This window comes from Sprattus sprattus (assembly GCF_963457725.1).
Source record: "Sprattus sprattus genome assembly, chromosome: 7".
Classification (NCBI taxonomy): domain Eukaryota; kingdom Metazoa; phylum Chordata; class Actinopteri; order Clupeiformes; family Clupeidae; genus Sprattus; species Sprattus sprattus.
The window spans coordinates 34,566,696-34,579,433 of NC_137926.1; the positions used below are offsets into that span (position 1 = coordinate 34,566,696).

A 12,738-nucleotide genomic window follows, 5' to 3' on the forward strand; every position below is an offset into this window, starting at 1 on the left:
GACGCCAAACAGGAACTATGGGTTAATAACCTACACAAGGTTTTACCATAACTCTATGCTGTGTACATGTGGAGGTTAGCTGCGATAAAAAGACGGTCATGTAGCACAAATATTGTGGAATGTTCTCAACATCTGTCTGTACATTCTGTAACAATTTGGCATTGCTGCAACAGTCTGGCATCGCTGCAACGTTGTTGCAAAGCCACTTAATTGTATCTCAACGCGAGGATTTGTAGATGTATTCAAAGGAAAGCTAGTACGAGTTCGACGAAGAGGAACATGGTGACTACGGAGGAGTTGGAGGAGCGACTCAAAAAGTTACTCGTGCGGCTAAGCAATCTGCAGGAGGGAAAACAATTAGGTACCATGGTTCAGATCATGGAGGATCTACTCTCTTTGGCGAACACGGATGGTTGTGGTAAGACGTTGTTTATTCATAAACTCAATTGTCAGAAGATTTGTGCTTTTCTTCTCCAAATTTAGCATTAGTTATTATTTCAGTCTACCGTGGAACTTGTGCAAGAAGCATAGTGTAACCTTTCGCTTTCAAGAGGCCAGGAGAAATATTCTATTTTTGGCAATGCTTTACATTTTTGAAATAGTTTAGCTATATGATCCATTTTTACCTTAATAACATATGATGAATTAATTTGTTTTCAGCAGCTGTACTCTTTGAAGACAAAGAAGCACACATGCCTCTGCTGATTGCGCTCTCATCTTACACCAGCAGCAAGGGAGTACAGCAGGTAGTCAGATCGGTCATCATGCAATTTAAGCAATTCTCGGTTAGAAACTGTGATGATCCATTCTTTGAGAGACTTGTCTCTGGTTGTCTGGGTTACAGGTAGGGTGGTCACTGCTGTGCAGACTGGTAGAAATATGTCCCAAAACTTTGGAGAAGTTGGCCAGCCCTTTGGTTTCATTAAAAGAGTGGGATGTTTTGGGAGTTCACCAGTAAGTATGTGTACAGTGTATGTATGTGAGTGAGAGCGTGAAATGTTAGTTGGTAAGAGTAAGTAATTGCATGATTCATGCATCCATTCTGTAAGCATACATTTAATATTTAAGTTACTAAATGTAGCTATTTAGAAAATATTTGAAAAATGTATTTGTTTTGTGTGTGTGTGTGTGTGTGTGTGTGTGTGTGTGTGTGTGTCTGTGCGAACAGGCAGATCCTCAAGGTGCTAGCGATGCATATGACAGAGTGTGGGGTCGTTACGGTAACTTTGCAGGCCCTTGCACATCTCCTCAGATCACGTAAGCATCTTGTTGCCTTGGGACATCCCTATAACTGTGCTCATAACAAACCAATCCAGAACAATTCACAGCACAATTTATATGTGAAATATATTAAATATATTGTGTTGGATGTATCATATTTATCAGAATATTGAATTATTGTAACCAGGGGCGTCGTCAGGCCTATATTGCTGGGGCACGTGCCCCAGTAAAAGTCGCCAGTGCCCCAGTAACTCCAGTGTCAAATGTACCTGCAGTAGCGACATTCTCATTACGGAACCGGCAGGAATCATCTCCATGAGCCTGCTACTTACAAGCCAATCAAAAAAAGAAATGGGCTACACAATAGCTAATCAGAAAATAGTACTACTGTATCTGGGGAAGATCTAACGCATCAAACAAAGAAAAAAGCACAATTAATCTGGAATTGGTCACGTCATTCCTTCGAAAGTTTCGTTGTTCAAGGTCATCTCTCCCCGTTTCTCAGTTCTTACTTTCTGAGGAAGAGGTATGATATGCGCTCTATTTTCAAAATCTAATAACTATCCCCTTTACAAATTGACATCCACCACTATTCAAAGTTCTGTATTGATTGTTCTAATAATACTGCTCATTTTAATATGATTATTATGGTGGTGACTTGTAGTATTATCATATATTAATATGATAGTGTCGCATGGTATAAAATAAACCTGTGGCTATTAAGCTTGGAGTATGCTCATTGCAAATGTGCACATATGCACATTTTAATATGATTATTATCAGTGGCGTGCACAGACATTTTGGGGGGCAGGTGCTCAGGGGGGAAGGGAAGGGCACTTTTTAGCGCACGCGGAACACCTTATTATAAAAAAGTTACACGCACATGTTGAATTATTTGTATCATTCTCTAAACGTGAGTTTCCTATAGAAAAAAGTCACACCACCAACAGATAAAATCCACATCCTATATTAACTATACAGTCATTGTAAAGTCCCAAAAAGTACGAGAAGAAGGAGTTAGCTGCTAATTGTTGTCATTGAATAGGCCTACAGATGGGCATTTTTCACATGAGGAACTTCCCGTTTTTTTCGGCCACAAATAAATGTGTTAATTTATGTTGCCTGACAAAACCTATACAACAGAAAACGTTCGTCCTAACACATTTGCAGATTTGCAATTGCAAAAAAAAAATAATTTGTACCCTAATAAGCCTATGGTCGTCCTTGCGTTATCTGTCATTGGGCTATACAGCGTAAAACTTTATCAGGTGACCAGTCGGCTAAAAATGCTTAGTTGTTTGTTGCTGTATGAGACATTTTACTGCACAACAAAATGATTAGGCTACACGTTGGGCTTAGAGGGCAAACTATACGATTTTACTTGATCTGTATGTTACCTGGCTGGTGGGAACACGGGAGAAGATGCCTGACCGTGCCTTCTATGCTGGAGACGCTTCTGATTGTAACCCTCTTTTTTATCTAAGCAACTGTTAGTGCAGTATTTGTAATGCCTTGTAAAAAGTTGCTTTTGCTGTTTCTTATTGCAGTTCTTGCACACGCTTCTACATTGTTGAGTGACACTGCAAAGATGGCTGGAAGCCTACAGACATTCCATAGTAGTCTTATGTAGGTCAGATTTTGGTCTAACGTAGGACATAATTAATCAACTTAAATCATTAGATGGACTGAACTCACAGGGTGTACAGTTCCAGTATTACGTCAAGCTGAAGCACACACTGCAGCTATTCACTACAACATCCGAGCTCTAGACTGGCCATTAAGTAAAATACAACCCGTACAATGAAAGAGTTTGAAGACCACCAACACTGGGCACTGCATACTTCACCATTCTATTCCCCTTGGCTGCATGGTAAACTCATTCTAGCCTTTACCAGGATGGTAAACATGCTAGTGATGATTCTCTTTTTTGCCAGCTGACATAATGCTGCAGATTCTGGAGGAAGATGTGGATGTGTTTGACCTGATTGTCGAGGGAATGAAGTCTTTCCCAGGCAGTGAAGAGGTGCAATTGGAGGGCTGTCTGGCGTTGCAAGTGCTTCTTGAGAGAGGTTTGCTTAGCATGCCCTTACTAAAATTGTTCAGCTTGTCCCAGCTTCGGACCGTTTTACTCTGTATTATCTCCACTTTCTGTATAAATAATCTATTTAAAAAATCCAGTCAAAATATGTTTTGCATATATTAGTTATGTTTTGATTTCTCTCATATTCCCATCATGTATTGAAGGATAGGGACAGGGAACTTCAGAGTTAAAATCCTACAATGTGCATTATAAGACACACTTACCGTGTTTGGACTGAAACGTTTGTGGGATGACTTCATATTTTCCATCACATGAATAGTATCAGATGAGCACTTGGTGGACTTTGTGGACAGGCAGGATCACAGTGTGGTTTTGAGAGCAGCTCAGACGTTCCAGGACAATGAGGACCTGCTCCTGAATGCTTTAAGAGTGCTGCTGCCACTGGCTGGCCCACGTGAGTTACAAAGCCTCTAGCACTGTTGTCCACATACCTCTCCCTGTTCTCGTCTCCATCCAACCTCTTCTTTGTGTGTGTGTGTGTGTGTGTGTGTGTGTGTGTGTCTGCTGCAGCCAGCAATGTGGAAATCCTTATGTCCAAAAAGGAGAGATGCTACTCCCTCATCAGTCACACCATGCTCTCATTTCCATGCTCAGAGGCCCTGCAGGAGGTTGGCTGCTGCCTGCTCCAGAAGTTCACTTCAGGTGGGCTCCCTCTACTGATATTACAGCTCACTTGGGCTCTTCGACTGGTCCTTTATAGGCTGAAGTCTAATTACACTTAAAGTAACACTATGCAACAATTTGACACTTTTTGAGGTATGGTTTTAAAAGCAACTAGTTTTGGTACCATCTTCAACTGGGCCGTTGGTGCCTTTTAGGTAGTTAGCTTGCTAGTTTTGGAACAGAACTCCTTATTGCTGCTTAAATAGCTGGCAGGTTGGTCTGACAAGAATTTGGTTAATGAAGTGGGGTGATTCTAATTGCTTTGTTGAATTCACAGAGAGTTACTACAACATACTGGTGCTGAATGGAGTCCATGGAGTCGCAGTGAAAGCGTGCCTCACTTACCCAGAAAATGCCACTTTACAAGCATCTGTCCTAACCTGTCTGGCGTCCCTCAGTGAGTGCCCTCCAGAAACACACAGACATGACACTCACACATACAAACATACACACACAACATTTCAAATTAACACTCAAAATTGCATAGAGTTTCATAGACATCAGTGTATAATCTTCAATAATCTGTAAACTCTAAAAGTCCAAGTTAATTTGCAGTACATCTGTCGGCTTCCTCCAGCGAAAACTATTGTGCTGAACAAAGCTCTTGAGAACGAGAGAAGTGAGGATGAAGAGGAGCCTGAGGGGGAGAAGAGGCAGGTGAAGGGGGTAGAAGGAGGAGGCCTGTGCTGGATGGAGGCAAGCTGCACAGCTCTGGAGCTCCACACGGCCGATGCTGCTGTACAGGTCAGCTTGTGTTGGGTCACTCTTTCTCCTTCATCTGCTCTTAGATACAAGCTCCTGCTGGAACCCATTAGGAATCATGGAGTCTTGTGTAGCCAGATGGATATTAATGGTAACATATACAGTATGTCTGCAGACAACTGTGGCGCAATGTAGACTGAATGTTCGTGTGAACAATTAGAGCACTTATGGCATTTGAAATTCCAAAACCATTCCAAATGTCTCTTGAAGGCACGCAATTGATGACAAGTGTTCAACTCAAGGTACATGTGAATGTTATTGACTAGTGTTCAGCTAAATGTGCAGGGACCAGGGGCGGAGATCCCATTTCATTGCAGGGGGGGACAATACATGGGAACATTTCAGAGAGTAATTCCGGGGGGGGGGGGGGACATGAAAAAAATTGCTGTCACGAGAGCTAGCATAACTTAGCTGCTAAATGCCGAATTCTCTAATAACAGTGACACACAGAAATTCGACGTCAGTTTTAAATTCTCTAAACGGCAATACATGTCCTAACACACAATATCTACTCACAGACAAATAATGTAAAAAATTAAAACGCAAACCAAGGCTCTTCAAGGAGGAATTCAGCTGCATGCAAATTAACGTCTTCTCTAGTACCCTGCGCAGCCGTGTGGAGTCCATGAGCCGTCCATTGAGTTAAAACTAATAAAAACAGGTCAAGTTCCCGTGATAATCTCCAAGAATCTCGTTGGTTTGACATGAGGTGGTCCAACCAATATATATAGCCCTTGTTGTCGCACAACATCTCACTTATGGTGTATGATGTCACTGATTTTTGCTTAGCCTCCAACCTTGATCTAATTCTTTTTATTCAGACTTTACATAACTTTCATGACCAAAAATATAAATTGGCGATTTAATTAGTTTTTTTGTTCATAAATTAATGTAGGATGGTTGGAGCAAAGCCTCATGGGAAATGCCTTTATCCAGTGAACGTAGGGCAGGTCAGAGCAGGTGAAGCGGACCTGATGGAAACAATGAATGTAGACATATTATTGTATTTATTATTGTTTTATTTGTATAAATCCCAGGGAGTTTTCAGAATCAATAGCTCACTGGATTAAGCGCTGGTTACCACGCCAGTGACCCGGGTTCGCATCCTGACTTTTTTTTCGACGTGTCTTTGAAGACTTTGAAGGAAGAGTGAATTGCAGTAGAGATGAGTAAGAGAGAACGGATTAATCTCCAACAAACTGAATTGAGGCTGACTATCTGTGTTTCCGAGGCTAACAGGCTAAAGATCTGTGTTTCTGAGGCTAACAGGCTAACTATCTGTGTTTCTGAGGCTAACAGGCTAAAGATCTGTGTTGCTGAGGCTAACAGGCTAACTATCTGTGTTTCTGAGGCCAACAGGCTAAAGATCTGTGTTGCTGAGGCTAACAGGCCAACTATCTGTGTTTCTGATTCTCTAGGAGGCTGCCTGCTTGGCAGTGAACAACCTGTTGTTACATGGTGGTGGACTGTGGAACCATGTATGTGAGGAGCAGGAGGGAAGGTACACTTGCTGAACAGAGTTAATACACACCTAAATAAACACACACACACACACATAAACACACACACACACCTGTATCCTTCACTTATGTGTGTATTTGTGTCAGGAGTCCACTCCACAGGAAGATCATGGCTGCAATGCTCCTCCATTCTACCTATGTTGGAGTGTTCAAGGCTGCTGCTGCCGCCCTCTGCACACTCATCCAGTGGAATGGTGAGTTGGCCTGAGACTGAGTGTTGTACTGGCAGGACTCCAGACGAGTTGCTCAGGAACAGGTGGATCCACTGGATATAAATATCAACTGAGTTCAAGCTGGTTTACTCAATCACACTACACTATAAACTATACACTTGCAATACTTTTGCATTACCTCAAGAACACAAAAAGGTAAGGACTAAACGTCAACATTTTCCGAGGTTACAAAAACATAATTTGAGGTAATGCAAAACTATTGCAAGGTAATGCAAAAATTGCTCATAAAAATGTTTTTGATCACCATGAGCCTTAAGGGGCTCTGTACAAGTGAAAGGCAGAGTTTCTCCTAATGTATCGTTCAGGTAAAACCAGAGGGCAGCTGCTGTCCCATGGCATCCACTTCAACACTGTGGAGATCATGAAGAGGCACATGAAGTCCTCTCGAGTCTCCAGCAGTGGCTGCAGGCTGCTCCACCAGTTGTTCCGGGGATGGTAAGGGAGTCCTGAGCTCTATACCCATGTTCACACCACAACTATGCCTTCAGATTCCTAGCAGACAAATCCTTTTTGCACCATTTGTAAAGCATGAATTCAAAAGTGTTGTTCCTGAAAATAAACTTAAGATGTAGACACCCTTTGTGCAACTACTGTGTGAAAAGATCTGGAAACCAGAAGTAACTGAATGATTTTCACTTGTGTTCTGTACCAGGAGGGCGAGTTTAGACGAGACTATCATGGCTATGGAACAGATCCTGAAGGCTATGGTGAACCATAACTTTCACCCACAAGTTCAGTTAGATGGTCTACAAGCCAGCCTCACCTTCCTGAGCCCGGGTATGTACTATATATTTTTTTTTATCACTAATGTTTGTCATTATACAAAATAATCAACCCAAAAAAATGCCAAACTGTAATGTGCTCAACTGTTCTGTGATGAAAGTCTATGGTGTAATTCAATTCAGTGTTTCAACTGGCTTTATGTGGATATCATCATTAGAAATGTGTATTTAGATCTTGTCATTAGAAATGTGTATTTAGATCTTGTCATTAGAAATGTGTATTTCGATATTGTCATTAGAAATGTGTATTTCGATATTGTCATTAGAAATGTGTATTTCGATTTTGTCAGTAGAAATGAGTATTGCCTACAGGAGTCTAAAACTGCAGCTCTGTCTTACTGTGCTGTTGCTTGCTCTTCGGAGCAGACAGGAGTTTGCAGGAGCATGGCATGTCTGTAGCGGATCCAGACACAGAGGATGTATCGCTGAGGGTGCTGAAGAACCAGTGTGTGCTGGAGGGAGCTCACGCTGTCTACCTGGAGGCTCTCAACAGGGTAAGAGGCAAAAACCTTCTCCACAGAAACTCCACCAACAATTGAAGTTGGACATATCTTCAGTTGCAACCATGAAACAACACACTAAAATGTAAGAGTAAAAAGAATATACAAGAAGGATAAACACCTTTAAACTTAAAAGGGTGCTTTAAGGGTATGGCTCTGGTTGACTCATTTTCTGTCAGAACTCTGTCCAGAAGTATAGATTGACTTATTACAGTCTGTTAACATTTTTTTTTTTCAACTGCTCATGGCTTTTTGTTAAAATGACAGCTTGGAATGGACAAGTTTTGGTGGGTTAGATGTATTAATGAGATGGTGATTTATTTCTCCAGTTCATCAGCAACAAAGACATTCAGGAGTACGGCCTCCGGGTCCTCTTTGAGCTGGCAGACTGCTCTGGAGCGGTGGACCTCCTGTGCCAACAGGGAGCCATAGATACCGTACTGCATACACTACAGATGTTTCCAAGGAAACGTGGTGAGTCTGGGGACACCCTAGTTCAGACCCCGCCAAATCTAAATGCAATTATGGAGGGAGTTAACTTCATGATACTAGTGTCTAATAGGGCATGTTCACTCAAGGGGAATACATTATATGGCATGTCATTTCTTGTTTGGATGTTTCTCTTGCCTGCTGTAGAAGAGATTCATGGGTATGAGTGCTAACTTCAGGAGAAGTATGAATTAAATACGTAATTTCCAGATTCTCTCCTTCTTTTCAGAAATCCACTATTGGGGGTTAAGCCTCCTGTTCTACCTCATCAGCAAAAAGAAGCTTTCACGCACAATTGTCCCCGTCTTGGCCTCTGTGATTGTGCAGTCTGTGCGGCAGTACAGTGAAGATTTAGGGATGCGTATGAAAGTGGGTCAAACTTCACTTTGTGAGAGTGAGCTTTTAAGTCAGTTACGTTTTCTGTTGGTTTCTGTTCTGTTGGACGGTGTTGAGTGTAAGGTTGATGGCCACTCTCTCTAGGGTTTTCTGTTGGTTTCTTCAACTGTGTTGAGTGTAAGGTCTTTCTAGGGTTTCCAAGTAGCATGGAAGCTGATGGAAACATGCTCTGCTGCCGCCGCTGCGCTTGAGAGTGAAAACTTCGCCAAGGAGATCTTTGAGCAGCTGAGGCAACACTCGTCAGAACAACGCAACGATTCTGTAAGCATGCACTGGAGATGGACAAGTGTCAGCATTAGATTTACGGTTCATTCCCATTCCTGAAACACTGTGGCCCTCTGTTTGATGATTTGATTTGATTTGATTTATCTGACAGCTGCACAAGTTGAGCTGCCAGTGCCTGTCCAAGATGGTGGCTGATGGAGAGATCAGGTACACCATGCTAGAGAAGGCCTGTGAAGCTGGGGATCTGCTTATGGCTGAATGTCTCGTCAAGCTGGGAGCCGACATCAACAAGAAGACCAAAACAGAGTCCCTCATATACCAGGCAAGAGATATGTGTGTAGTGATTAGTCTTTTGTGTGTTTGGGAGTAGATGATATGTTGCCTCATTATCACGCTACGTACGTGTGTGTGTGTGTGTGTGTGTGTGTGTGTGTGTGTGTGTTAAAAGGATAAGAATTGATCCTAATCAACGGAGACTCAGTCAAGTGAATATGGAATGTCAAGATTCAGGTTTAATCTTACAATGATGATCACCAGAGGAGGGAGAGACAAGACCAGGCTGCACTACAAGATATAGTTTCACCTAGGTTGTTTTCACTAACTAACTGAAGAGAGGTCTCCTGTATTTAACCTATACAACATGTTGGAGTGGGTGGTTACCAGAATGCTAATATTTGCCTAAGAGACAGGAGGTCTAGGAACTCTATATTTAAATGAGGAGTTCCTGTCCTGAAGTGTTATCACTTCTCACAGTGATCAGGGCATCTGGGAGCTGTGACCATTTGGGTTCTTAAAGAATCCACAGGAAGCTATATAATTAACATTGTATAGCTTTAATTGTGGATTACATTGAAATAAATGATCTTCTATTTCTCAGATACTATCAGTGTGTGTGTGTGTGTGTGTGTGCGTGTGTTTTTTTGTGTGCCTGCGTGTACTTTCTGGCAGGTGTGTGAGAGGGGCGGGCCACTGGCTCTTGTGGAGCTGCTGTTGAGTGCGGGCGTTCACGAGCAGCACCTGCGGGGAGCTCTGGGCGCTTGTGTGAGGCGCGGGAACGGCCCTGTGGTCATCCTGCTGCTGGGTCGTCTGGGCCTGGACCTCAACAACAGTGCCCTCTGCCTGGGGGGCTTCAGACTGGGCCGCCTGGAGGCAGCCTGGCTCAGCCCACTCCTATCCGAGCGCAGAGTGCCTCCCAGTGGTAACAGGAGGAACTGTAAGTCTCTCCTTCATGTCACCCCCCCCCTTGTTGTAGTCATGATATGGAAGGTGCTGACCCATCTATACTTGTGTGTGTGTGTGTGTGTGTGTGTGTGTGTGTGCAGGTAAAGGTCAAAGCTTGGCCCGTCAGATCCAGGCATACCAAAGGAGGAGAGACACGATGGCGTCACCAGTGTTGTTGAATGACGTCAATGCTGGGTACTTCTCTGGGGAGGAGAGTGATGACTCCAGCCACCTCTCCTTTGAAGACAGCCTTGTGTTTGCCTTTGAGGACATAGAGAGTGATGGTGGGTCTCCCTCTGCTTTTAGCAGTTTCACATTATGTGACAGTAATATTTAGTATCAACTTATTTCAGGGAGAAAATAATGTAGATAGTCATCTATAAAGTATGATCATCATCATGTTTGGGAGTTGTACATTGAGGTCATGTAATTATGTATACTGTACTTCCATACTAACTGGGATGACTCACCCCATGTCATTAACTTTGAGAAGGCAGTGAAGGAGGCCACAGTATGCTCAGAGGAGCCCAGAGTTTGTCCTACTGTGATTCCCCGGAGGGCCAGAGGGCCAAGTCAGCATCAAGGCAAAATGGACGCCGCAGGCACAGCAGCGCTGAGGTAGCTGCTCCAACACATCTGGGTTTACTGCATGTGTTTAGCATGGCTAACATGCTTCATTGGGTTTACTGCATGTGTTTAGCATGGCTAACATGGCTCATTGGGTCTACTGCATGTGTTTAGCATGGCTAACATGGTTCATTGGGTTTACTGCATGTGCCTAGCATGGCTAACATGGTTCATTGGGTTTACTGCATGTGTTTAGCATGGCTAACATGGTTCATTGGGTTTACTGAATGTGTTTAGCATGGCTAACATGGTTCATTGGGTTTACTGCATGTGTCTAGCATGGCTAACATGGTTCATTGGGTTTACTGCATGTGTTTAGCATGGCTAACATGGTTAATTGGGTTTACTGCATGTGTTTAGCATGGCTAACATGGTTAATTGGGTTTACTGCATGTGTTTAGCATGGCTAACATGGTTAATTGGGTTTACTGCATGTGTCTAGCATGGCTAACATGGTTCATTGGGTTTACTGCATAGCTTGGCTTACATGGTTCATTGGGTTCACTTTAACTCCCACAGGGAGGCCAAGCAACATCGGACTCGCACAACAAAAAGTTGCAGAACCACAGAGGTAGGTGAAGAAATATGGTTGAAAAATATACTTAAGAGTAAGATATGTTTGTCTGGATGTTTCTTTGTTTGTTCGTATTTCCTGTGTGAGACATTTAAAAGCTTGGAGGCTTAAATAGCTGTATTGTGATTGTGGACTGAGCCAGAGTACTGTCAGGTGGAATCCTTCCCCTCCATTTCTAAGGACGGCTGCTTTGGTATCCTTTAAGGAGCTGTGTTCTGTGTTCTGTGTTGAGATGAGTCTGTCTTAGTGTTCTCCTTCTCTGCTGTGCTCTTCAGTACTGAGCCCTGCTGAGAGCCCTTCTCCCTCCCTGTCAGGCGGGGACAGAGAGGGCATCCGTCTGCTGGACCTGTCTGGGAATGAGCTTGACAGCCTGAGCTGTCTGATGGACAGCCCTACAGTCCAGAAGCAGCTAGGGCATCTGTTGCGCCTGGACCTGAGTCAGAACACCCTGACCACGTTTCCCAGCTCCCTGTGTGAGGTAACCACAGTTCTCGTGTGACCTTTAAGTCTCATGTGACTTCTGCTAAAACCTGTAGGCTGTTTATTTCTATTATTTCTGTTGATTAAAACTATCTATCTGTGTCTGGGTCTCAGTGTCTCCAGAGGCTGACTCGTTTGGATCTCCAAGGCAACCAACTACAGTCACTGCCAGCCAAGATCCTTGGCTTACCTGCTCTGAGCACCCTCAACGTGTCACGGAACTGTGTGGGCCCACTGTTAACCTTTGACCCTGCAGTCTGCTGTCTGACGCTGCGGCAGCTCAATCTGTCCTTCAACCACATCACCACCTTCCAGTGCCAGCTAGGTCATGTCATGGAAAGACTGGAGGAGTTCTCTCTGGAGGGGTGGGTTGACAGCTGGGAAATGGAGTCTTCTTTGTCAGAATATGTTATTTATTTACATTCTTGCTCTGACTAAGCTATAACAAGTTTATTTGTTCTTGTGTTTCAGGAACAAGATCAGCGTCCTATCAGACCCCCTCTGTTTAACTGAACTAAAAGTTCTTGATGTGAGTAAGAACAACATTGAACACATCTCCAGTGACTGCCTGTCAGGGTGCCCCAAACTGGAGACTTTCAATGCCTCAGGGAACAAACTGAGTAAGTTCAAGTGGTCAGTTAACAGCCTTGGTGCCTCACCTTAAACAATGATGAGGCCCTGAGGCACATTTGATTTGTGTGATTAGCAGAAGACCAAGTATTTGAAATTAAAATATTTTCTATTTTTGACATGTCTACATGAACTCTGTTTTATAGGTTCTTTGCCACTACTTCCCACCAAAATAACTACCCTGAAGTTGTCAAGTAATTGCTTCACAATTGTACCTGATGTAATTGTGAACTTGCCTAAGTAAGTAGGTATTTTACACAAAGGAAACATTAAGGCAATATTATGATATGTTGATGTAGTTTATTTCCTGTCTC

At 43.2% G+C, this 12,738-nt stretch overlaps 1 protein-coding gene across 1 annotated transcript in view; it reads left to right on the plus strand.

Moving 5' to 3' along the window:
- lrrk2 (leucine-rich repeat kinase 2) overlaps positions 1-12,738 on the plus strand; it is a 35,269-nt gene continuing 22,531 nt past the window's right edge. The window contains exons 1-26 of the mRNA XM_080842225.1: positions 1-418; positions 661-746; positions 845-954; positions 1,169-1,257; positions 3,156-3,290; positions 3,582-3,716; positions 3,833-3,964; positions 4,263-4,382; positions 4,563-4,729; positions 6,166-6,248; positions 6,355-6,461; positions 6,806-6,935; positions 7,153-7,277; positions 7,649-7,776; positions 8,112-8,256; positions 8,501-8,640; positions 8,800-8,928; positions 9,044-9,214; positions 9,841-10,105; positions 10,215-10,397; positions 10,607-10,731; positions 11,260-11,311; positions 11,590-11,792; positions 11,909-12,159; positions 12,266-12,414; positions 12,571-12,664. Coding sequence (XP_080698351.1) covers positions 280-418; positions 661-746; positions 845-954; positions 1,169-1,257; positions 3,156-3,290; positions 3,582-3,716; positions 3,833-3,964; positions 4,263-4,382; positions 4,563-4,729; positions 6,166-6,248; positions 6,355-6,461; positions 6,806-6,935; positions 7,153-7,277; positions 7,649-7,776; positions 8,112-8,256; positions 8,501-8,640; positions 8,800-8,928; positions 9,044-9,214; positions 9,841-10,105; positions 10,215-10,397; positions 10,607-10,731; positions 11,260-11,311; positions 11,590-11,792; positions 11,909-12,159; positions 12,266-12,414; positions 12,571-12,664 — 3,593 coding nt within the window. The 5' untranslated portion in view covers positions 1-279. The remainder of the gene's footprint in view (positions 419-660; positions 747-844; positions 955-1,168; positions 1,258-3,155; positions 3,291-3,581; positions 3,717-3,832; positions 3,965-4,262; positions 4,383-4,562; positions 4,730-6,165; positions 6,249-6,354; positions 6,462-6,805; positions 6,936-7,152; positions 7,278-7,648; positions 7,777-8,111; positions 8,257-8,500; positions 8,641-8,799; positions 8,929-9,043; positions 9,215-9,840; positions 10,106-10,214; positions 10,398-10,606; positions 10,732-11,259; positions 11,312-11,589; positions 11,793-11,908; positions 12,160-12,265; positions 12,415-12,570; positions 12,665-12,738) is intronic.